We start from the raw sequence: 26360 nt of genomic DNA, 5'->3' as shown, positions 1-26360 counted from the left end.
TTCTAATCTATATATTTATCATTATTTTTGGATCCCCATTAGCCAGTAAGGAACAAACTACTATCCTTTAATACTTAGATAAGTAGATACAGTATGTTGATTTAGTGATCTAGGAAAGAAGGCAAATAACCATTCACACATGGCACTATTTCTTTTTAATGTAGCCTCAGTCCAAAACTCCTTGTTTAAGAGGCTTAAAATATTCATCAGCCTAATTTAACAGGGGCGTTTAGCAAATAAAGAAGAGCTTATATACAATTTACAGCATAATTTCAGTAATTTAGTGTGGTAATATTAAATACTGTTTACTTCAAACCAGTGTGACATATGTAAATATCCCACACTAGTTTGCACTAGTGAAATCACTTCTAAATGTACTGTTAGAAGTGTTTTACTAGTGTATTTACATAAGAAAACTGGAAGGAGGCTACTGTAAATATGATTATAAGTCTTTATCAAAACTGTTCTGTCACTAGCATAATGGATAAAACGACCTTTTTTTTCCACACGGGACTGCTTGATGTTGGGCATAAAATTCCAAATAAGCGCATATTCCGATAATGCTCAGTCTCGGCGCACAGGGCTGACTTATCATTACCCGAGATGGAGGGAACTAAGCCCCCTGGGAGCAACGTCACTCCCCTTGGCATATCAACCACTGTCCGCTGTATATGCGCCCAGCACAGCACAGCACAGCACCACAGAGGACGTCAGGATCGCATCCATCCTCAACGCGAAATGCTTTGCGGGCTGAGTCTAACTCCAGCAATCCTCCCCGATTCCGTGCGTTTCGGCGAGAGGGCATTCACATGCTCGGGCATACAAGCGGGCTAAAGAAGTCCACACGGTTAAGTAAGAAGGTCATTTAAAGTGGGAAGAGCGCTCGCGTCGCGTATGGTCTTTGCTAAAGCGGACATCACAAAGAGCCGTCATCTGTAACTTCGGGGATTTACTTGTAAAGGCGCTTTTTACCGGAGCTCGTGAGGGTTTTTCTGTGGTTAAACATGCCTGTAAGAAGAGGTCACGTTGCGCCACAAAACACATTCCTTGGACTAATAATACGGAAATTCGAGGGTCAGAGTAAGTATCCTCCTCTCCTTCTTCTTCTTCTGCTGGCAGATGCTGCAAAGTAAATGTTTGGTTGTTTTTTTTTACAAATAAAAACTCGTGTGAATATATGTAAGTTTATCTGTAATAAATTAGTTCTTTAGAGTGACTTATTTAATGACTTTTTTAATGGGTTTTGAATCAAAATGTTGTTGTTTTTTGTAAAAGTGGCAATGAACTCAATCAGCTTGATTGCTGATTGGCTTTATTCACTGAGGGCAGATGTACCACAGCAAGCAGTACACAGAGCTATACTTCTCCCTTCTCATGCAGACCGGAAATTTGTGATAGCCAATGCCAGGGTGGAGAACTGTGCAATCATATACTGCAACGACGGCTTCTGTGAGATGACGGGCTTCTCCAGACCAGATATCATGCAGAAGCCGTGCACCTGCGACTTCCTCCACGGTGACCTGACGGACAAAGAGGCCATCAGCCAGGTGTCCCAGGCTGTGCTGGGCTCTGAGGAGCGCAAGGTGGAAATCACCTACTACCGCAAGGATGGTAAGACCGTGACCTTAGAGCACAAGAGTGTGGCTGTCACAGTGTTACAGCCCCATCGTTACTGTATGTTCATTTCATGATGTGGCCTCTCAGCCAGAGTCAGTTTCAAAATTTAGAGCACACTGTACCCCTGACAGAGAAAAACAGGAAGCTTTAAAATAACCACTTTCTGTAAGTTTATGCAGGAAGTAATCGTGTGAAACCTCAAGCCTGAGCCACATAAATATTTTAATACAAAAACAGAACAACATTGGTGCATATAATGTACAGTCCAGATATATTCGTATCATATTTAGTGGTATGCTGATACTGTGTGAAATGGTTTCATTTATGGAAATGTGTTCATTACAGAGGAGGTCTCACTGTCAGTGTGTCAGATACAACAGTAAACAGCTCCATATGAGAGCACTGTGAGGCATAAAGGGATAAATAAGGGACACATCTTTTTGCCACCTGCCTCAGCTCACAGCATCAAAACAAAAAAAAAGACAACTAGCTGCCAAAACCATGGTGCACACAGCTCTTCTTAGTTTTTGGATTTAACACTGAACGAGGCACAGAAGTGGGATGAAGGAGTAGGTGCTAGATGGGGCGATAACGTGATCCACAGTTTTCAGTGCTTTGATGGACACAGCGTGAGACAGTGGCTGAGACAGATCTCACCTGCTGCCTCGTGAAGTTTATTCTGCTTTCTGACTTCAGTAACTTCAGCAGGCAGCGGATCAATCCACTAATCTGTGAAACTGCTGTACATGTGATCGGGGGTATACAGCTTTGCCAGCTTTGCATGAAAAATGCACTCCCTGTAATGCTAGACTGGTGTTTGTCATGCGTTTTGGGCCAATCCTAGTCCTAGTCTGAATGGTGTACTGCAGAGGCAGCAGTCCTGAGTCAGAGAGAATTAATACGATGTTACCGCTCAGTGGCATAAATCCCCGGATTGACCACCTCCTGCCGCGCTTTCACATGAGCTTTTTGTGGTCAGCATGACATGACAGTCGTACAGTCGGTCCAAAAGGTACTCCTTTTGAGAACAACATAACAAGACCGTGCTTTTTCATGCTTATTTTTGCACCAAGAGAGGCCAGTATTTCTCTGAACTGAACTCGTATTATTAAGTCAGTGAGAACCTCCAAGACATGTACAGTAGGCTACAAACAGTGGTGCTGGATGTAAAGAGGAGGGGGAAAAAAAGGACGTAATATTTAATTTAATCATAAGGAGCCAGGTTTTTAATTTTTAATTGTGAGTTTGATTAGATTCTAGGCCATGGATACATGTTTAATCTACTATCAGCAGCCATCAGCAGAGCCATTTTTTTGATTGTTGTTGTTGTTGTTTCTGTTTTTTTTTGTTTTGGCTAATCATGAAGAAACCAAGAGCCAGCTGCTACTCTGCAAAAATAGATTGTTTCAGAAACCTGCAAGATAATTACAGAAAATACTCTGGGGTCTGTTTGTGAGAGCACAAACAGCTTGCTACTTGACAAGCTGGATTTTTTAAAGCAACTTCATTTAGTTTCCCATCCTCCCATCTCAACGTGCATGCGCCGTAGCCCACTCCGTCTAAACGTCGTGTGCCTGTGATGTTTAAAGCGCGGTGGATGAGAACCAGTGAAAGCCTTCCAACATAATCATTGCTCCCTGTCTCTTCACAATCCTCCCTGGTGTGCATCACGGCTTCAAGACACAACTCTTAATACTCCTCAGAGGAATTTATGGTGAGCATGTGTGCTCATGAATAAAGATGTCAGGGCTGACAGTGCGGTGACTGGGTATGAGCAGCTTACAGAGTAAATGCATTAAACTGGTATGGAGGACACAATCCACACGCTCCCACTGCTATAGAGGAATGAAAGATTCATGGCCTCCTTGAGAGCGATGGCCCTATTGATTCAAGTCGCTCGGCAAATTGAAGCTGATGGGTGGGAAGTGGATGTATTCCATGTCTCCTCTCCTAACTGTATTTCAAGTTATCACTCCTCATGCAAATCAGTTAATCCTTTGTGTTAAAGCCCTCCATTTTCCATGCACCTACCGTATGTCACAAATCATTGGGCATAACATAAAAATAAATCAGTGGTAGCTCGAAACGGGTTACTAGTTTTTTTCCTCTTCAATTTCTCTCTTGCCTTATCTAAGGAAGATGTTAACATCAGTTGAGTTATGGAATGCGTTAGGTGACAAAGTTTAGAGGAATGACATAGTGTTATTTAGTTTTTTCCCTGTTTCCATTGATACAGTAGGGGATTCTTCAAAAGTGAGGTTAGGATGCGAGGAAGCCGTGTGACATCAGGAGCAACAAAGCTTTTACTCTTTTCACTGAAAAGGCAAAAAGTTAAGCTGCTTACGCGTATGCTCAGATATTAAAGGTAATGGAACAATGGGGACCGTGAGAGCGCCGCAGAGGCACAAGGGCATGTTCTTTTCTGTTTTTTTTTTGTGCTCCCCTCCACGTGCGCGACTCCGAAAGGGCCGTGTGAAAAGACACCGCACGCGAATTCCTCCTCCGACGATGATACCTAATCAATGAGATAAATGCTTTCCCTCGCTGGCTTTGTAAAGCTATCCTATTCCATGGGGTGTAATAATACTTTGTACCTGAATGAGTCTTAACAAAAGGAAGCTGACACCGTGCAGCGAAGAGAAGTTAAATGGATAATGGCTACATAACGGCGGCAGCTTAGCTAACCGTGCTGAATGATTTGGACATGTGGTATGCGTGGGTGCAGGGTTTCATAGGTGACTCCCTGCCGAGGGGACCGAGGGGACGTTTACCCCTGCTGTGGGTTTGGTGTGTGTGTGTGTGTGTGTGTGATAGAAGGTCTGCAGCAGGACACTTGGATGACTTGCAACCCATAGAGCACATCCATTTTTCATCACACTCGGCCCTCTTTGGTGTCTCGCAGTATGTGGTGGAACACATACAGAGCTTTCCTGATCAGGTTGCGTTTGTTAGAGAGAAATCAGCTTGACCAAGGAAATTTAATAAATTAAAGACACCACAGTGGTGCTTTCCATCTTCATGCTATGTAAAGTGTAGACGACATCCTTTATGCATGCTTTTCAAAAGTGAGAAGATTCAGCTTCATCATTGGAAAATGTATAATTTTTCTTTTAGATAAATATGCTATAATAATAATTTTCTGACCATTGCTGTCCTTTAATAGGATGATAAATAAGTTTATTGGCAGTGAGGAGGAGCAGATGGGGCTCTGACCACAACAACAATACAGGTCTCACTGTGCACTGGACAGGAATTTCCATCCATGGGCTATTTTCATCTCATGGGATGCTTTCACTGGAGGTGTTAATCCAATATTCCTCTCCATATCATCTGCCCTTAATTAGTCACTGTATGCTAACTTCAATTTTTTAACTAGCCTCTGCATTTAATGTGCCAACATTTGTGCTAAATTAAATGAAATAAAATATCATGGAGCGAAATATCACGACGATTATTAATTAATAAATGTAAGCACAAGTGAATTGTAGTTTGCGCCAGAGCTGCTAGTTATCCCTGATGGCTCTGGAGACGCTGATTGAAGATGAAATTAGGCCAGGCTGTTGAGCTTACAGCAGTCTTTACTGAGGCAAGATATTGCCACAAGGCCCAAGCACTCTAAACAAAGGGTTAGCTTGCATGGCCTCTGCCTACATGCCCTAGTCCCGATTGGCTATGCCCCAGTAACGTTGCGTATTGGCTTAAGCAGAATAGCCCTAAACAAGAAACATGTCAGAATTCATTATACAAGACTTACTACCAGGCAGTAGTCTGGGGCTGTACTGTTTAAAAGCTGCAGTTGTGGCTAGTACACTAGTAGGAAAATATAAAAACAAAAATCAGTGCTCAACAATATTACTCATGTTTCTCCCTAAAGCAGATCAGCTTATGCAGATTAATAGGAGGCCTCAATACATCTAGACCAGAAAAGTGAGGTTCAAATAAGAAAAAGCTCGTCTCTTTGAATTAAGATTAAAAGATGTGTAAGAGCAGTATAAAAATGTACACATAACTATATATTTATATATCGCGCAACATCTTACATTTCGCCACAGTTCTGCTTGACTTGTGAGTCATCATTGTAATAGTGCCCAAAGGATCACTTGATTAAGCAGTGTTTTAATAATTGATGATGGAAATAGAATCTACAGTAATGAAATTTCCATCATGAAAAGGGAGCTAGTCTTAATACACCGTGCATTCATTTAAGCAGGTGTAAATAACATTTCTTGGCTCATAGGGAAACACTCTATATAAAGGTCAGGGAATGAATGAACAGCCACTCTTTCACTGGTCCAGGCTGCTTTACTGTCAACGATGTTAACCGTGTCTAGAAGCTATGGACGTGGTGTTACTGATGCAAGTGTTAGAGGAGAAATGAAGGCTGGACAGCCTAAAACTCAAATGCTCAACGGTCTTCAGTAGCATGCACACTCGACACTATACAGCTCGTGCGTTACTGTTGCCAGTGGTCAAATTTGAATCGCGCCAAATCCAAAGTGTTTTCTAGGTGGTAAAGTGGTATGTTTATGTTTATGTTTATTTATTTGATCCTCATTAGCTGCTGAACCTTCACAGAAGCTGCTCTTCCTGGAGTCTCACCAAAACCATCGACTAAGACTAAGATTGCAAATAAAATACATTTTATCAACAGACAGGTAAAGAGGAAGTAAGGACCACAGATAGCAACACAAATGGGCAAATGGACAAAGTACAAGAATATAAAGCAAACACTGTCATAACTTTGACTATGCATCTGTCACAGTTGAGAAAATAAAACATAAGCCTCCTAAAAGGGACATTCACTGATTTGAAAAAACATTGAAGCAGGATAAAGAAAAAAATGAGGCACATGCAGAAAACACAAGCAGAAATGATGTAATAGTTAAAGAAACACAACAGAAGTTCCCAGGGCACAAGAGGCAGATGATGAATATGCCCAGATGTGCAATTTGATGTTGGATATGGCACCCGCAAACTGCTTTTGTATTCAGCTCTGCATTGTTCCATACAATTTTGCATTTCCTGGTTCTTCATTGTCTGCATTTCTTCATGCATCTATACACTGTCACTGTGTATGTTTTATCAAATCTGTGGATGCATTTCTTACTTTAGCATAAGAGTCCCATACTTCCACTTCCCTGACCTTCAGCCTATTCCTCTACCAGGTTTGGTGCAAGTCGGTTAAAATACTTTTTGTGGAATCTTGCTAACAAAAAAACACACAGGTGAAGAGTAGATACAACCTCCAAGCAACAAGAAGAGTAGGACAAACACTTCCTTTATGAACTCCTAAGTGACAGGAATGTGCTCAAGATGCACTGGCAGACAAAAATGGAAGAAAAATCTTTTTTTAACTACTTAGTAAAACAAAAGGTGATGATAAAAGAGTTTGTGTAGTTTTTGAATAAAGCTTGTACTATTTTTTGATATACTGTAATATAATATGTTTCCAAAGCTTTTCCCATTCTGTAAGTCTGAGCGCCAAATGTAGTACACAGTAGTATCACAACAGCTTGTAAATAGGTCAGATTGAAAATCTAATATTATTTCCCAATAAATCTGGAAAAGGCCATAGCTTCTCATAAGACTGTCTGACAGTTTTGCTCATCGTGACACTTCAGCAGAGGGGGAACGTCTGCCAAAGCAATTTGTCACTCAACAGGGGGTCGTATCACAGATCCAGAACTTGAGATCTATAATTCTTCAGTCACATATTCTATGGCTGGAGGTTGACTTGAAATATAAAGTTTGGTTTTTATTGTACTACTACTACTACTACTCTTTATAAACCCTGGGATCTAAAGCTAAAGTCATTAATTTACAAAGGTAGGATTGAATACTATGCGCTACTAACTGTGGGATTAAGTGAATAAGGTTTTGCTGAATAGGGATTTTCAAATGTGGAGACTACTGTAGTGAAGTTTTGAGCTTGGCTTAATTTTCCTACATGCAATGAATAACACAGTTGTTTTTGATCAATAGACAGTGTTTCTTTAGGTCATGGCTGATCACATGTTTGACCGCCACTGCCTTTAGGTGGAGGAGAAAAAAAACAGATCCCTCTATTTAACTTACAAAAAAGTTCTCCTTGTTTAGCAAGAGAAGAGCACCGTAGGCAGCTGCACAAATTTACAAGAATATGGTGACTTGAAGCCATCAAAGTACAGTCTTCGATGAATTACCATTGAGTTATAAGGAAGCTTTCCTTTGATCCATTTCGGTAGAGGTGACATTCAGCGGGAGACCAGATGAGAAGGGACCCCCACGGCTCAGCCTTTAAGCATGACCATTGTTTCTCCATCTGGCTAGGTAAACCCCAGCCCAGAAATATATTTATATGTATAATATTACTGTGAATTTTAATTATTAGGTTGGTCTTTTTGAGATTTTCACTTCGTTTTTGCTAACAGCTTGTATTTCTTTGTAGATGCAATGCAGCCAATGCATAGACTGTATGAGCCAATGCAGCTACATCATAATTTTTTGTTAGGTGGCTACAGGACACAGGAAGCCTGGGTCATCTAAAAAAATCAGTTGAGAAAATAGAGCAGAAAGCATGCAAACTGTAGCAGAGAGGCCCTAATGCACTTAAGGAGAAAAAAAAAACTATTTCTTAATTTATGTGCTCATTTCTGCTTTCAGTGAATTTAAACAATTCATATTTAATGTGCAAGTTATTGCTCTATTCAGAAGGTATTCAGAAAGTCCTGGGCAGCAAGCAAAATGTAGATTTAATGTACTTAAACACCAGGGCAATAGCGCAAAGGGACATCAGCAGCTTTTCCACACACAAGGAGAAGAAATGTTGATATTTCCTGTTTCAGTTACTTGACCTCTTGCTCTACAGTAATAGATAGGACACCAAACATGAACATTTAATTCTGGACCCATTGTTGCATTTCTCTCTGGCTTGATTTGCGTCATATCTTTACCATTGTAATAAATGATAGGAACACCAGAAAATAGCTAATTTGAAGAAGTAGTATATGAGAAATACCTCTATCTTATACTGAGTATCATAACGTACCACCATTAAATGTATTAAATTACTCTAAGAATGCTCATTTGTGCATGTTTGGTCTGGAGACCTTTTTTTATATTATTCAGATGCTCCATAATCAATAATCATTGGTATAAAACGTTTGAGGCTTCTAAAATTTTAAACAATTTGATTTATATGGGATTCATCACAGAATTCAAATGCAATACTGAATAACTCTCTCGCTCACCCACTTTTGCCTTCGCTCAGAAGAATGAGCATACTGTTTAATCAAAACAGATCAAAAACAAAAAACAAAAATGTTCCCTTTTATAGAAGGGACAATGTAGAATTAGGTGAAGGATTTCTCGGAAATGCAGGAAAGTGCTTTTTATGAAAAGGGGATTTTGTGGGGAAGGACTCGCAGTTCCCCTGCTCTCTAAGCACCGCTCTCCTACTTTCCAACATAACTAAGCACCGATGACATGAAGTGGGTGTGTAAGTGGGTGTGTATTCCACACCCACTGGCCTTGTTATCCACATACAACACATTGCCAAGTGTTCCCTTCTTTCATTCCCATCAATTCACAAGATGTTGTGAAATTCTACCTGTATTTTCAAATAGTGAAGTGACTCACACATTTTTAAAACTATATTTTCCATTACAGTAAAATTATATTATCATATTTGTCAGTGGCGACAATGAGGCAATACTTATGGGGGTTTTGATGCAGATATCCTTCCAACAGAACTCTGGCATGTTGAGGCAGACCAAGCTTGTTATATTTAGTCAGACAGCAAGTCTACTGCTAATGAATGCTGCTGGCAGGGTGTCTGTGAGCCCTGAGGAGATTACAGTGAACACTGGTAATATGTGTCCTCTGTGAGTGGGAGCAGCACAACAAGCCAGACAGATAGACAGATAGACCTATATAAGAGTGACAGAGGGACAGTTTTGTATTAGACATTTTGGTTAAAAAAAAAAAAAAACAGCAAAACGCTTTAGCTTAGCATTAACTTTATTATCGTCGAAAAAGATTCAGCTACTTTTTGATTAAGTGCTGAAAAAGGAAATTATTTCAAATACAAGAGAAATTTTAAAGAAGAGAAAAAAATCTGTAAAGCTTGACCATGTTGTGAAATTGCATGCCACCTTATAGCTGAACCAAAGCTTCTGTATTGGGACAAGTGGGTGGGGAGCTTTATTATTTGGCACTAAGTTATGCCCATGGGTGTCAGTAGTTTTTGCTAACACAGCTACAGCCAGTGCAGTTAAGAAACTGTGATATCACAGTGTCAAGACTAAGTTTAGATCATGGATTGGCTTCTGCTCCACTGCCTCACATGACACCCAGTTCTGGTGATTATTCCTACAAGCACATGGCAGTCTTCTGAATTGGCTGTAATCTGTCCTGGCCTGTTTGATCTATGTCACTAAACCATGCTGTCCACACTTGACTGTGGCTCTCTCATCATATTCGTCCGACTTCTGCAAGTTCAGTCGTTTTCATGCTGTGTGTTCCTCATTAAAATGTGCATGGTACGCTGTACACATAGCGTAGAAGCGCACACCTAAACTGTGTTTAACCCCTGGGCTTACTTATTTTATCTCAGCTATGTCATTTGTTCTGACATGCAGGCATTGACCTTTAAATCACATCAACTTCTTCTCGGTTTTCCCCAAGATTAATGTGAATCCAGATGGAGGAGTTAAAGCCATTTTTAGATTTCTGTTTAGATAGACAGAGCTACTGCAGACGAATTAATTAATATGTCATTCGAAAGATTACCTGTGAAAGATAAATTTCCATTTTGCATAACTTTCTTCCCCCTATAGTTTCAGGTTCAGTACAGTACAGATAAAATATATCTTGGGACAGAGATGGCAGATACACAGATGACAGAGAAAGATGATGTATGATTCAGCTTTTTGGCACTGACACTTTGTTTCTCTTTCAGGAACTGACTTTCAATGCAACACTCATATAATCCCTGTGAAGAATGAGGAGGGTGTGGTGATGATGTTTATCTTAAATTTTGATTACGTTGTGGATGAGGGAAGTGACAGCTCAACAGAGAAGATAAGCCCCACGTCCCCGACAAAGTCAGATCAAAGTGAGTATTTGATGGTCCATCTTCTCCCTACTATGATATGTGAAAAAAATGTAGCTATGGAGTATAAAAATGGGATTTTGCCTTGCTCTTTCTTTTCTGCTTTTGCCTCTGGAGCTAAATCATAATGTGATGCTGTGTCAAAAATGTATTCCTTGTATCTGTAATCAATTGTCACATTTTCCTCTTTCTTTTTCAAATTAAACCTGTTTACTTTTTGCAAGATGGAAGCATTCCTAAAACAGCTCCGTCTTTTAACAAAAGGCATTTGTGTAAAGGGACGTCTGTAACATCGGTTAAACATTAAGCACTAAAGTGTTTGATTCTGTTCCCTGTCTTCCCAGTGCAACTTCCAAACATGTCACAACTTTCTTATCACTCTCAAAAAGCATTATTTAGTTTGCATTATGCACAACACATTTTCAGCACTGTTAAAAAAGACTGTGTGCATTGAAGGGAGGAAAGAGTGGGCTTACATAACCTTATAGTTGAAATGTTGAATTCTTTAGATCTGTTTCATGTCTTTTGGGAGAGCAGCATATACTGCACTCTTCATTTTTTATTTGGATGTGTGTCGGGAGGTGTAAATGTCAGTGAGACTTTCCTGCTCCTCCTTGATTGGAGGCACTCAGCATCTCTTCTCTGACTGGGGCTCTGCTATCCACTTCACTCAGCATGAATTACTCCCAGGCACTGTCATTCAGCCTGTGCAGCACTGTGTGTATTTAAATGTGTGCATGTATGCATATGTACATGCATGCGCATGTGTGTGTGTTTCTGCGTGTGTGACTGCCTGCGTCTGTTGGTAACATTGTTAACCAGAGCTGATTGCTTGTGACCATGCTTCAGCAAGGGCACCTGTGTGTAGATGGGTAGATTATCATATGATGTGACTTAAGATAAGTAAAAGCCCTGACTGCATGAACGCATCACGCTTAAAGTACGACCTTACAATGTCTTTGCCTATGAGCAGTGCCTAGATAACAGCAGGGAATTAAAATGTAATTCTGTGCTGTGCTTGGTATGACATCAGCAGGATTTTAATGTGAATAATCTTGTATTGAAGCTGTTTGCTATCGAATTACAGTATATTATTTGCAGATATTGTCACTCATATTGACTATTTCCACACTATATAGCTACAGTATGCAGTATCTATTCTCTCCAGATATTGACCACACATCTGTCTGTCTGCATTTAGATCCTAACTAGATAAGAAGATGGGTCTGGAACTCAAATGTCATTATTTCTGAGGTTATCCGGTCTTAAACGTAGAATTAGAAATTAGATAGAAAGAAGCAGAGGAAGGACTTTGACACGTCACTGATTTAAAAAAAGAAAGCCTTTTTTAAGCATTTCATCTCAAATGATCAGGCAGAACATTTCCACATAGCCTGGCCCAACATTTGAGTGTAGCAGGCTCTGAAAAGGCATTTCTGGACATTGGGGGGCTATAAGCCAGCAGGTGTGAACTATGCAATATTGAAGCTGCCTGGAACAGAGTTATCCCTCTTCCCCTGAGTTCCCACCAAGAACACACTATTCAGCAACTTCAGCATGCCCTTATGGCTCGAACCAGAGACAACACTTACAAACAACACATTAAAACACACACGGCACTTAAGAGATTTGCCCGCGTGCATGTGCAATACACAGAGATTTAATTAGAGATTTGTTTTTACAGTCCAATCAATGGCTGAATGCATCACACATGTGCAATATGTAATTAACTTCGATTTAGAAATTCTAGTGTAGAGGTTTCCAAACAGTATGCTTGGATCTGGTTTCACACTGAGCTATTCTAACTGAAAAATATGTCTTTGCCATCAGTGAGCAAACTTCAAAGGTTTAATGGTAAATAATTATAAGAGCTATAGTTAGATATCTGAGAATAAAATAAACGCATGTAGAAATTTGACAGAAAGAGCTGTGTGGCCTGTGTAGGAAACTGATGCTGTCTGCTTGTTTTCACAATCTTATTCCCTGGACTGCTCTACACAGATTAATCAGGAGCTTTGCCCCTTGGGCAGAGAGAGGGCTTTCCACCACAAATGTCCTGTACACCATCAATATCACTGCCAGTGCTGCAGCATCCCTCTACCTGTCTATCTCGTGCTCCATGTCTTACCCTCACTTGTAAAAGCCCTGACATAGTACTTCAATTTGAAGCAACAACACACACACACATTTGAAAGGGCTCAACCTTTTTACACTCAGTTGCAAACTTGTAACAAGAACAAACACATTTTGTAGAAGACCTGTCAACATATCTTCCACACTATTACAAAAAATTAGCCCTAGTGAGGCATTGTCAGTGATAACAGTAATAGGTTATTAGAAGTTCTGTTTTATTCTTGAAGAATTATTTTCATCACTGAAGGTTATGATACAATCAGTTATTAAGGCCACAAACGATATGAGTTGTTAAGATCATCTGACAGTTGTGAGAATCAGACTGATTTAAGATGAATTAAGGTGTAAATTGTTAATTAGGTAAATAGCATGACTTGTGACTTGTTATGAGAATGGAGGCTCTCTTTCCACCTGGCGTTTCATGGCTGAAAATCAACCTTGCAACATCTGGCCGCCGCCCCGGTGTCCCAGTTCTCGTCTCTGAGCACCACGACACAAACGTGCTCCATAACCCATAATCTTTTGTTTATGACAGTTAAGACTACACAGATATGTCGTATAGCCTATGTTATATAACATCATCTACTGCTGGATTTTTTTTTTTTTTTTCACCGGCTTTGTTGTAAACAAATGCACATGGCCGAGAGGAGGGTTAGAAAAACAGCGGAAAAGCGACCAGACTTGCATAGTTCCCCTTGAAAGCTTTTGTGAATGTAGCACCAAGCCCCAATCTAGTTAAAAACTGCAGAGAAACAACTAAACAAAAGATGTCGAACAGATTTAATAACGTCGTCACTCTAGACATGATCGAAGTAGATACAAGAAGCTAAGAACAAGCTATAATAAACATTGTGTTTCAAACACAGCAACATGGGCAGACACCCGTCCACCCTGATGACCACAAACACACAGCAATAATGATATTCAAGTAGTGAACCAGCCCAGTATCAGAAGGCAGCTGAGCAGGTCAGGTCTCATCACAGTCAATAATCGTAAATGAACTCCTTTGGGGATGGGTTTAAAGAGGAGGAAGCCAAACTCAATTTGTTCAACTGGGACAACTATTCCTAAGCAACAGGAAGTGAGTTTTGGCAGCACTCTACAACTCACAATCACGGATCTAATATAGGTAATACATCCATGCTCACAATGCCCGTGCAATCCTTTTTTGACTGTGCATTTTATGTTATTGGTAGCCTATTAGTAGGTTTTGCAATTGCTACATCAGCAGTTGTTTATAGACAAAACCTCATTTCTCAGAGTTATTTCCAGTTGTGGGAATCAACACCATGTTAACTCTTGTCTCCAACTTTTTTTCTCATAGAAAGCACTTCTTGTCCAGTTATAACCTCTTGTCTGAAAAACACAACAACGGCTAAAGCTCTTGTCTAGCAACCACCTCCTTCTGTCATAAACTACATTCCACAGCAAAGAAAACCAGACCTTAACGTTACCCACTCGTATGTGATGTCAAAGAACCAACAAACAAGCTTTGGATGATTTTTAAATCATAAAGCATTTTGAACTAGGATATGAGAACCCACACAGGCAAAAACTACAGACCTCACTTGCACATACAAACTCTATTACCAAGCACTTGTACCCATACTATCACACTTACAGTTACACATGTGCTTGAGTTATCACAAGGCACACCAGCCACCTGTGACCATAATAGGAGAACAGACCTCCACCTGTGTCCATTTAATCATCATGCTATTCAGGACTTCTAATTAGGCTACTAGCCTACAGCTGAGCAGGTAGCAATTTTTGCTCGGCCCACAGGAATTTCAACAGATTGCAATGTTGTTGTGACATCAGCGTAGAGAGTTTCTATTCAAATTCCGGGTATGTCTTACCTTTGCCATGCAGTTCTGCTTGCTAGCTGGTGATGCTTTTGGTCTGTTGTCCTGTTAGCCTGATGGCAGGGTAGCCTATTAGCCGTGGGCGAAGCTTATTCCAGGTGTAACTTGGTCGGCATCGCGTAAACCGGGAACACATGTTCAAAAATACCCGTGTTCGTGTGGACAAGGCTTGATTCCCATTGGAATCAATAAAGACGGTTTAGCTTCCGGGGAAATCGCTGCTTATCCTGGCAGCACCATGGGCAGCACGCAGAAGAGTCGGTGTTGACGGAAGCTACGTCATCAGGTGATTTGGAGCGCGCGCTTTTACAGTCTATGAGCGCGCGCCATCGAGCTGCGTGAACCAACTCCGGAAAACTACGTGAGAAAGCAAAGCGGAAAGGGCAGGAGAAGTTGTGAAACAGAATGAGACAAAGCTGACGAGAGGAGTGAGAAAAGAGGAAAATAGAAAGAGTGAAGATTAAAAAAAAAAAAAAACCGTGACGTGTTAGGAGGAGAGGAAACAGAGGGCAGAAACAGGAGGTTGGATTTGGATTTGAGAGGTGAGGAAGACAAAATCAAAAGAGTGAGACAGTGAGAAAAAAGTGAAGACATTGGGAGAACAGGTAAAAAGACAGGAGATGGATGTGTCAAGATAAGTAAGATGAGCAAATGAAGCAATTGGAGCTAATATAAGATAACAAGTTATATTATGTAGGCTGAATTTATTTTACATCTTCAGGTTATGATCAGGAACATTTAAACTCTTTTTTTTTAATGTTTCCCCCCTCTTTGATTGGACAGCATTTGCAGAAGGAGTAGATGCCTTTCCTTGAAAATTCATGAATTTCTTCTGTTGGTCTCATATTCAGTAGGCCTAGTGATGACGTTTACTCAGCCATGATGTTGATGACTCAGTTATAGCTATAGCCTACAGATCATCATGGTCGGTATTTAAATGGAGACTGAAATGTAAGTTATCTGTGAGCTCTACTCCAGCATAATGCAACATACTGTAGGTTTAAGATTCTCTACATATGTTAGGCTTTATCAGGTGTAAGATCAGACCATATTGGTCATTGTCAAAATTTGTTTTAGTTTCAGAATGATGGAGACAGATGTAGAACAATTAGCCTATACTGTAGATACAAAATCTTCTTTTTTATCCTGGGCATCTTTCATCTTTTCCCCAATTGATGTACAAATGGCTAAATAATTTAGGTTAAGAATACTTTTGATGTGTGACTCCACCTCAGCTAGTGACGTACGACAAGTCAGATGGTGCAGGACACTGCTCCAAACCACAGCGGTGACGACAAGCATGAGTAGCCTACAGCAAATAGACATACTCAGCCTCACTGCCGACCACTTGACCTGCACCTGTGTCTTTACTCCTGCTTTATTGTTTATTCATGGTTGGTGTGCCTACCCTGTGGTAGCAACTCCCCAAGCAACATACTCATGCACACAAACACTATGTGCATTCATAATGCTGCATGTGCATGTAAATTATGCATGTATTTGCCTGAAAATATGCATGTTTGTGAAATACAAAGTAGGCTATATGTGCAGTATGTGATGTAGTAGTGGCTTCTCATAGAAGTGACGCGTGTTTAAGAATATTGGATTTGTTATGCGTGGATATCAGGTTATTTCAAACATTTCTTATAGGGTTTATATGAGCTACACTTTTTCAAGGACATCCTCAGTTCAGATGCCACAGACACCCTGTAGAGAAGAAATGCGATGGTTGTTCATATCTCTTGCCAGCTCAGGATGTCATTAGGTCCCTCTCCAGGAAACTTGTTGAGTGTCATTGCTCTATTGTAAGCTGCTATAGTTGTAACATCAGCACATTTGGCCAGGGGATGGAAACAGATGGCTATGATGTTATGTAAGGAGGGTGCTGAGGGATGGGTGCCTCAGGAGTGAGGCAGGGTTCACTTTCACCCTCTTTCTTTATTGTTAATGAACCAAAACCTTCGCTCTGTCATAAGAGGTCATTGGCATTGCTGCCATTGGTACTGTATTGTATGTATATACACTGTTGCCCATAAAATTGGAATACATTTGTTTTCTGACACATTCCTCTTTTTTTCCTACAGTATCAGTAGGTGCAATGATTGCATACTGAGTCCCAGTTACCAGTTTTGAGAAGATATACACTTTATCTATCTAGAATAAATCACATTGTCACAATCATTTTGTGTTATATTATATTTTATTCCAACTTTATTACAACAGTGTATATTGAGATATACCTGTGTGCATTTTTCAAAGCCAAAACCAAGGATTCATATAATTTCTGCTTAATTTTTTAGGGAGGAGTAGATTCTTTCGCTTTCGCCAGGCCGCTTTGAGCCTTATGAATACCAACAAGCAATCTCTTCCACAAGAGGACCCAGATGCTGTGATGGTGGATTCACCCAAAGCGAATGAAGACTCAGTTGCCCTACAGAGCTTCCCCTCACCCACCAAGAGCATCTGCAGTCCCATTGAGGCAAATGACACACATGCCCTCATAGGCTCAAGTCACCATTCTTCCCAAGCAAGCGTCGGTCTTGAACCAGTCGACCATTCATCCCCTAAACTCCCCTGGGAGAAACTATACCAGACGGAGCCACACCAGTCCTCTACCTCCCTTTCAAACACCTTCCCCAGAGGCAGCATCAGCAGCATGAGGCGAGCCTCTTCAGTTCATGAGATGGAGGCCTATAGCTGCAACTCCAAAAGCATATTCAGGGATCGGCATACAAGTGAAGGTGAGTACAACAGTATGCAAGTAAAACCTCCATGATAGGACAGGCCGGTCACATTATACCTCAGGTTGCACTGCAATACAACACTGGGGTCAATAAGAAAATGTTGAAAATTAATGTTTAAGAAATGCCATTTATGTTTTAGTTTGCATTGCTATTACTTTTGTTCTTATAATGATTTCCTATATGTGTATAGGTTGATTAAAAATGCTTATCCTTTACTCTCTCTGTCGACACAATGCTGCCTTTAGGCAATGGTAGCTATGCCAGAGGTAATCATGTATTTCCACATGATTTCATTGCTCTGTGCTGTTTTGGAGCATGACTTTCAAGCAAGGCAATCAAGCATAAATGCTCTTCACATATCCACTTTTGTTGGATAGTATGAATGGGCTTACTGCTCTTAATTATACGAAATGATTGTATGCTCAGACCAATGTAGTAATTTTGTCTGATCAACAATCCATAAAATCATATAATGTAATCACATAAACCTCATATCTGCTCTCATCATATGCTAACCAAACCATTGCTTTTAACTGAACCTGCATGAACACATGCTTGTATTATATGATATCGCTGTAGCTCTCTTGGCTGGATAATGTTCCAAGCTAAGCTAACGATTAAGCATACAGGATCTGTGGGAAAATCCCCAGCAGTTGTATAAAACAAACTGGACGTTAGGTTACAGAAAAATGTATGTCACTCAAATGAACTCACCAGTCCACCATGCTGTTAACCTTTTACATGTGCATGCATCCACTGATTCTATAATACATTGGTGCTGTGGTAATGTGACAGGCATATGCTGCAGCTTTCACAGTTGGCTACATTCATATACGTAAACTTTGAGTTATAACATGATTTTGCTACCTCGCTATCTACAATGGGAATGGGGTTTAAAATCTAGGAATATATACATTCGTGCTTTCAAAACTGCAACTTGATTGACATCTTGTTAATGCCTAATCTCTGCTAACCACAACATTACAAACTGACTTGTCATTTCCTGAAATACCAGGTAGTGACAACTTGTGTTGTGCTGTATTATAACACTGTATATTGATAAATTGTATACATTAGATCTAATTAAGATACACTGTCTTTACCAAGGTACTAATGTGACTGTTGTTTGTTCTCAACCACCAGGCCCTTTTAATCACGTGAAGTCCAGCTTGCTTGGCTCTACCTCTGATTCTAACATCAACAGGTATAGCACCATCAACAAGATCCCCCTGATTGCACTCAACTTCTCTGAGGGGACTGACAAAAAGACTCATTCTCCGCCAACATCTGAGAAAGCCATTATAGCACCAAAGGTCAAAGACAGAACTCACAATGTCACCGAAAAAGTCACACAGGTGAGTTGGGGTGTTCTGCTTTGTTTGATATTGCCTTGTGTACTATGACATCTGCTGGGGGTCATTTTGAAATTACATGCTTACATGGGTGGACACAAAGGCACGTTTTTCAGCCACCATCACAATACCAAGGGTTCCAGTTACCGAAAGTCCTTGCGTCGGCATTGCAAAGAGCACTATTGGCGGCGTTTGTGGGCGGGAAGCTGGCAAAAGGATAATGTCCTTGTCACTGCTCTAATGAATCCTAATGTAGTCACTGACCGGGGTGCCTCCGAGGAAGAATGGCGGATAGCGTGATACACTGAAACACAGCACACGTTACACCCTGCCAGTGAACTTTCCTGCTGGCAGGTTAAAAAAGCAGCTGGTGATCTCGTGTGTCACGTAGGTAACGCATGGCTGTCTGCTGTCTACCCATGTTGACATCGGAGCGGTGACATTAAAGACAAGACAAGGGGGTAATTGGGCATTCTTAATTGAAGAGAAAGTGGAGATAATGTTGAAGAATATTTATCAATGTCATGCCCGTTAATGTCAGATATGGGATGTAAAAATACAATGTGTCAAAACAAAGCGTGGCTTTTTTAACACCACAGCAGCCTGCAGGGATTCAGTTTCTTGCTCAAGGACTTTGCAGCAGGACCAACACTTCCTGCTGTGTGGCTGCAACCAGGGCTATCCAGTGGCACAACTCCCTTCTGACTAGACTAGCAGCACAGCTGATACCAATATGTCAAGGACACATAGGACTCCAGATCATCAACACAGTCTCAATAAACTATAATAACATATATGTACAGTATATATATGTGAATAAATGCCAAAAAATGGATATGCTTGTGTTTTTGGGTTATCTTTAGTCTTTCTGACAAATAAGAAAAAATATACGCATATGCACAGCACATGTGAAGAGTGTGTGTCGGTCACACCACTACACAAAAAAAAACATTGCTGTCAGTAACCCCAGGGCATTGATAGTCACAAGCAAGAACAAGAGAGGCCCAGAAACCTTATATTTAAACGTTTTTCAACACAGCTTTCTCATTCATAAATAAAGACAAACCATCATCATGATTAAATGCCCTCTCTCCCCACTGACTTTAGTTTGGAGTTTTGAGACACCGCTGAGATGTGAACACTGCATCTACTTCCTGACTAGCATGAGGAAATATATAATTCATGTGTTGAAGATAGGAGGATGTGCTGAAATGAATAGAAAGACCCGTCGCCCTCGTCCTCACTCCTGCACTATTTTCTGCCATAAGTAGAGGCTCTCTCTTTTTCTGCCCCTGCTTATTAAGCTCAAAAACAGGGGACAGCTTGGCCTTCCTGGGAACGCTGAATAATTCACCATTCAGTCCAGTTCATATGCTGAAATTAAAACAAATGTTTGCTTACTAAAATATATGAATAAAATATCTGAGTGCAAATCTATACCGCTTTTCTCCATCTGTACAGTAAAGTGATTACAGTTTTTTTTTCCAAGAGTACACAGTGTACCTCTTGCAAATGTAGAACAAGTCAGTGGCAGTCACATTATTCATGACGACATGTCATAGGCAATCTGCTTGTCATACTGGGGTGGATGCCTTTACCTAATACGGTTTGACTGCAGAGCCCTTATGCGAGGGTGCCACAATTGCTGCGTGTCCGTGAGCTGGGTGAATTTCCTGGTGTGGAGTAAAGCTGTCTATGACATAAGTGTCAAGGATCCACAAACAGATGCTCAAAGTACAGTGGCGTAATCAGGTGGTTCCCCTCACTGCTATGACCCCTCTCTTACCCGCTCCTCCAGGTCCTGTCGCTCGGAGCTGATGTGCTGCCAGAGTACAAACTCCAGACAGCCCGCATCGACAAGTTCACCATCCTCCACTACAGCCCCTTCAAAGCCGTGTGGGACTGGCTTATCCTGCTGTTGGTCATCTACACAGCAATCCTCACCCCTTACTCCGCTGCTTTTCTTCTCAATGACCAGGAGGAGCAGAAGAGGCGGGAATGCGGATACTCCTGCAGTCCTCTAAATGTAGTGGATTTAATGGTGGACATTATGTTCATCATTGACATCCTGATAAACTTCAGGACCACTTACGTGAACCTGAACGAGGAGGTGGTCAGCCATCCAGCTAAGATAGCAATCCACTACTTTAAAGGCTGGTTCCTTATAGACATGGTGGCAGCAATTCCCTTTGACCTCCTTATCTTCGGCTCAGGATCCGATGAGGTATGTTCTTCTCTCTAATGTAAAGCTTTTTTTCCCACCTGCTTTTTCTCCCATAGAGCTTTACTGCGCATCACCCAGCCATATATGCACTGTCCTGTTCTGTTCTGTAGCTCTGATTCATTTACTAACTCCACACTTGTGCCCCGGGGGCCACTACTTAGAGCCTGAATCGTCATGTCTCGGCTCTGAAAGGATTACTTTAAATTGCATGTTTTTTTGTTGTTGTTGTTTTTTTTTTTGTTTTTTTTTCTGAATGGCCCTCATTCTAGAATACATTACCACGGATTAATGGCTTACCAAATGGCAATCAATGATGCATTTATGTGAGGAGCAGGCCAACAGGGCTGTGTGCACAGCTTACATGCAGATGTGAGATGGCCATTGGTAGGCTGGCTGCCAGGCCTCCTGGCTTGTTTGTTGGTAGGATATGTCCCCCTCAGGATCTGGATCCACTTCAGTGCTTTATCGTGCTTTGTAGGCACTCCATTACACCAGAAAAGCTCCTGATTATAAACCATAATCATCTTTTCCACCACTGCTGCTGCCGCTGCTGCTGTTACTACTGCTGAGTCAGTTCAGTGAGTGACAACAAATCAACAAGGAAATGGACGTTTGTGTCTCTCACAGTAGAATCAGTAACAAACAACAAATAAGTCCTGAAAAATCTATACATTGAGTTACAAATAAAAATAAGCACAATATGTATTTAACTTGATTTTCACTTGAAAAATTATCTTTAGTTGAAAACATTACCATCCACTCTGTACATAGATTGACCCATTCTGTAAAGATATGAAGATACATTACTTCTAAATATAACTCTCTGGCAGCTTGGCATTTATGTATTTCAGACCGAGCACGCAAAATCCTGCTCAACCGCAGCCTCATTCAGAAAATAAAAGCAACCGAGGCAGCGGCAGATGGTTTCCACAAGGCTCATTTAATTTAGCAGCTTAATAAGATGGCTTTAACCTACAAGCGCTTAAGTAAACCTTTTGATTAGAGCGGGGAATATATTTGAAATCATTTTCAATCAATGTCTGGTTGCTTTCAAAAACAACTTTGTTTAGTTAGGAGATTGAACACACTTTGAGTGTTATTAGGAAAAAAAAGATTGGCATCAAACAGTGTTTTGTTAAAAATAATAATTATAGTATTAAAAAAAGATTTATTTCAAGCCGTTTCATTGTGAATACGGTGGAAAAGAAGTTGAGTGCTTTGTCCCCACTTGAACCCCTAACTGATGTTCCCATTAGAGAGGGAGAGAGAGAGCGGAGGGGGCTTGTGGAGCTGTGCAGTTACGTTGTGTAATTACTTGTGCAGGTACATTTAAGTCTGAATTTAACTTTAATCAGGTTGCAGTGTGCTTGTAACATTAACCAATGTGAAAAAATATCAGTAAATAAACACAGTGTGGAAGATAAAAAAGAAACACAGACTTATTAACAGGGCGAGTCTCTCTCATCTGGAGATATTAACTTTATTTTTGAAGGCCTTTTATGTCTGGGAGAAAAGGGACTATGCTAATGGGAGTGGTGGTTAGTGATGTCTTGATGACACAAAATCAGCTACAAACTCCCAGGGACCCACTCTGTGAGTGTTACTGCCTGTTCAATGAGGATTCACCTGTGGGCTCCTGCTTTCTTCACTTCTGTGTTAATTAGCAATTAGATAAAGTGCTGTGGGGATAATATCTTTTTTCCTTTTTTTTCCGTCTGTTCAGGAAACTCATTACTTTAGTTTGTCAGGTGGCTCTTTGATTTATCACAGCTTTGATTTGTTGTTAACATGTCAGAGGCGGCAGTAGAAGTGCAACAAATAAGCTTGTTTCCTGATGAGAGGAACGCAAAACAGATTAGTGTTGAATGAATGAATGATTACAGGTTGTTGTGTTGTAACGCTGATATATTTCATTTCATTTCATTTTGATTTATTCCATTCATGGTTTACATACTTCACACGGTTACACACATTTACATAATGTACACTAAGTCACCATATTAACATGAAAACCACAAGTGTTTTTTTCTAATAAAATGCTGTACATTTTCTTTAGACTACCACTCTGATTGGCCTGTTGAAGACAGCCAGACTCCTCCGATTGGTGCGTGTAGCCAGGAAGCTGGACCGCTACTCTGAGTACGGAGCTGCAGTCCTCATGTTACTCATGTGCATCTTCGCCCTCATTGCCCACTGGCTAGCCTGCATATGGTACGCCATTGGCAATGTGGAGAAGCCCTACTTAGAGCACAAGATTGGCTGGTTGGACAATCTGGGCGTGTCCATAGGAAAGAGATACAACTACAGTGACCCTAGCTCTGGTCCGTCTATCAAGGACAAGTACGTCACTGCCCTTTACTTCACTTTCAGCAGTCTGACCAGTGTGGGCTTTGGAAATGTTTCCCCAAACACCAACTCCGAGAAGATTTTCTCCATCTGTGTCATGCTGATTGGCTGTGAGTATGTTATGCTTTTTTTTCTAGCAGAACTTAAATTTCTGCTTTTTGGCTTAGCACATAGAACAGTTTAAGGCCTTAATGTCTTTAATGAGATCCTAGACACCAGATTGTCTGTGTTTATAGCAGCATTTGTTCACATTCATTCTGCTTAACAACATGTCTGTGTGAGTGAAAGCAATAAAAATGCAAAGCAGCCGGTAGATTGTAGCGCTCCTCATTTAGTGACCACTGTCTGTGTTTCAGCCCTAATGTATGCCAGCATTTTTGGAAATGTCTCCGCCATCATCCAGAGGCTGTACTCCGGGACGGCCCGTTATCATGCTCAAATGCTGCGGGTCAAGGAGTTTATTCGCTTTCACCAGATTCCCAACCCACTGAGGCAAAGGCTGGAGGAGTATTTCCAGCACTCATGGACCTACACCAACGGCATTGACATGAACACGGTAAATAAAAAACAATCAACTCATCCTTATTCCAGTGTACCTAGAAATCTTACCAACCCAAATTTAACTCAAGTTATTGAATAATAATTTGTCACTGTTTTGAAACACTCTAAAAACAGCTTTTTCTCCCCTGTATGCTTTTCACCTGGATTAACATCTCATCATTGGTAAGAGCAGGAGGTACATATTTTTATTTCTTGTCATTTTCATGGGAGCATTAAAATAAAAACCTTCATCATTCTAGAAACATTAGGAAATCCACCAGTTATGCATGATTGTTGTTCTTGCATAATGTAATTTAATCGAATAGAAAAGAAATAACAGAGTATCTATATAACTATATGTGTGTATTGCAAAAAAATTATACTAATATTAGGCTACTGTTGAAGTTTCATTAGCTATAATTTTGTCAGAAATATTCATAGTAAACTTATTGTTGTTTCAGCATTAGTAGGTAAAAAATATGTGGCAGAAATTATAGATTAGATTATGGATATAGATTTTAAAATGCTCGTAAAAATGCAGGTTTTACCTGAGGTTTTTTAAATGTTCATTTATCTCCTCAGTTACACATCAGTCCAAGAAACAATAACCTATAGAATCACTGGAATTACTCTCCATGAATTACCTCATCTTCAACTGCTGTGATTTTTTAAAATTGAAAATATGTCTGTTTTCAGGCATGGATGATGATACCCACTCTGTAGAAAATAATTAAATCTATATTGTGCAGTAGGTCAACGGATTGACTCGTACAGAGTGACCATTTGCTGCATGTCAATACCCCAGTCTCTCATAACTCATTAAAGGCACAAAAAAACAATAACATCAACAATAATTGCATTGCTAATTATAATAACAGTATAGATTTCTGTAGTCGCCATGTATTTACCTTATGGTATAGATGCCCCTGTCATATATAGTATGATATATTATATAAGGGATAAAGCATTAAATTTTGATTTAATAAATGCGTTACTGGTCAGACAGGGTAAGTCTGCTTTTCTGTTGCTGCTAATAATAGTAACATTAATGATGCAGGCTGTCAGTTCTTTCCTTTAAGGTGAATGCATGCATCAAAAGTCTGGATTTAATCCCTTGGCTCTGACAAATGACTGGATTTAGAGTTTTAAAAAAGGTGGCTTCATTCTCTCTCGCATCACACAATAAACTTCCTCCTCACTCGAATATTATGCGCTACCAGTTCAGAAAAAAACACGTTAAGCCAAAACTGAGCAGGCATTGTGCTGTGTGTTTAGCTCAGGGGGCGGTTAAATAAATCCATGTGGCAGTTATTTTTACATAGTACGTTTCTATCAGCAATTGTTCCATCTCGATCATTTATATGACTGTATCTTAATTAAGAAAGTTAACACTGTCTGCATTGTTTTCTTTAATATGTACTATAAATGTATTTGGCTGTGTTTAACGGGTCTATGACTCTGTGACGTGTTGTTTGTTTTCATACCATATCCTCATCCTTGTGTTGTTGTCAAGCTAAATTACAGCTTCTTTTAGTAAAAGTATGTAAAAGTACATTCATGTTAACACCTTTGCCGCTCACAGTGTCCACTGGATCGCAGAGCAATTGCCTTAAATGCATCTCTCTGAGGATATCAAACCAAAAATTTTGGTGCATTGCACTCACAGGTTTTCTCTGCATCGTAGGTGTTAAAAGGTTTCCCTGAGTGCCTGCAGGCAGACATCTGCCTTCACCTCAACAGGAGTCTTCTTCACAGCTGCAAAGCGTTCGAGGGAGCCACCAAAGGCTGCTTGAGGGCCTTGGCCATGCGTTTCAAATCCTCTCACGCCCCTCCTGGAGACACCCTGGTCCACAGCGGTGATGTGCTCACTGCTCTCTTCTTTCTGTCCCGCGGCTCTATTGAGATCCTGAAAGATGACATTGTTGTAGCCATCCTGGGTAAATACTGCAATGTTGTTACATCCACTTACAAATTCCTTAGCTGACTGTGCATATTGCCAGTAATAAATAAGAAGATGTATATCCTTTATAAGAGCTTAAAGAGGAACTGTGCAAGATTTGCACCTTAATTAAACAGCTTCGGAGTAATTATGGGTTAGGGTTAGGGTGTGGGTCACGGGGAGAATGGAGGCCCTCCGCCTTCCACCTCGGGTCTCTTGGCTGAAAACCAACCTGGTGAGATCAGCGCCTCGGACCCTCTATCCCAGATCTCGTCTCGCGAGAAACATGGACTGCTTTATGGTAGGGGTTGCACAGACTAGTCGACTAGTTGATTAGTCGTCTTTACTCCACAACGACGTTTTGAGCATGGCATCGACTAGTCGCTGATCACGTGATTTTGGCAGTACAAGAGGAGGGCTGTGACTAGTCGACGTCGACTCGATTTTCATAACTTTATAGTCGATTTTAAAAAATCTGAAGTCATGCAACCCCTACTTTACGGCCTACG

The 26360-nt window shown here is 40.6% G+C and overlaps 1 protein-coding gene across 1 annotated transcript in view; it reads left to right on the top strand.

The window, feature by feature from the left end:
* Positions 1–1004: 1004 nt before the first annotated feature.
* Positions 1005–26360, top strand: part of kcnh7 (potassium voltage-gated channel subfamily H member 7) — a gene marked incomplete at both ends in the record, with an annotated part of 33299 nt that continues 7943 nt past the window's right edge. Inside the window, 9 exons of the mRNA XM_083996965.1 lie at positions 1005–1080; positions 1381–1611; positions 10556–10711; positions 17007–17447; positions 18594–18805; positions 20601–21026; positions 23083–23482; positions 23729–23928; positions 25597–25849. Of these exons, the coding sequence (XP_083853091.1) occupies positions 1005–1080; positions 1381–1611; positions 10556–10711; positions 17007–17447; positions 18594–18805; positions 20601–21026; positions 23083–23482; positions 23729–23928; positions 25597–25849 (2395 nt within the window). The remainder of the gene's footprint in view (positions 1081–1380; positions 1612–10555; positions 10712–17006; positions 17448–18593; positions 18806–20600; positions 21027–23082; positions 23483–23728; positions 23929–25596; positions 25850–26360) is intronic.

Source organism: Trachurus trachurus (assembly GCF_905171665.1).
Source record: "Trachurus trachurus genome assembly, chromosome: 21".
NCBI lineage: Eukaryota > Metazoa > Chordata > Actinopteri > Carangiformes > Carangidae > Trachurus > Trachurus trachurus.
The sequence above is the reverse complement of the archived record's forward strand: the minus strand, read 5'-3'. Positions and strand labels throughout refer to the sequence as shown.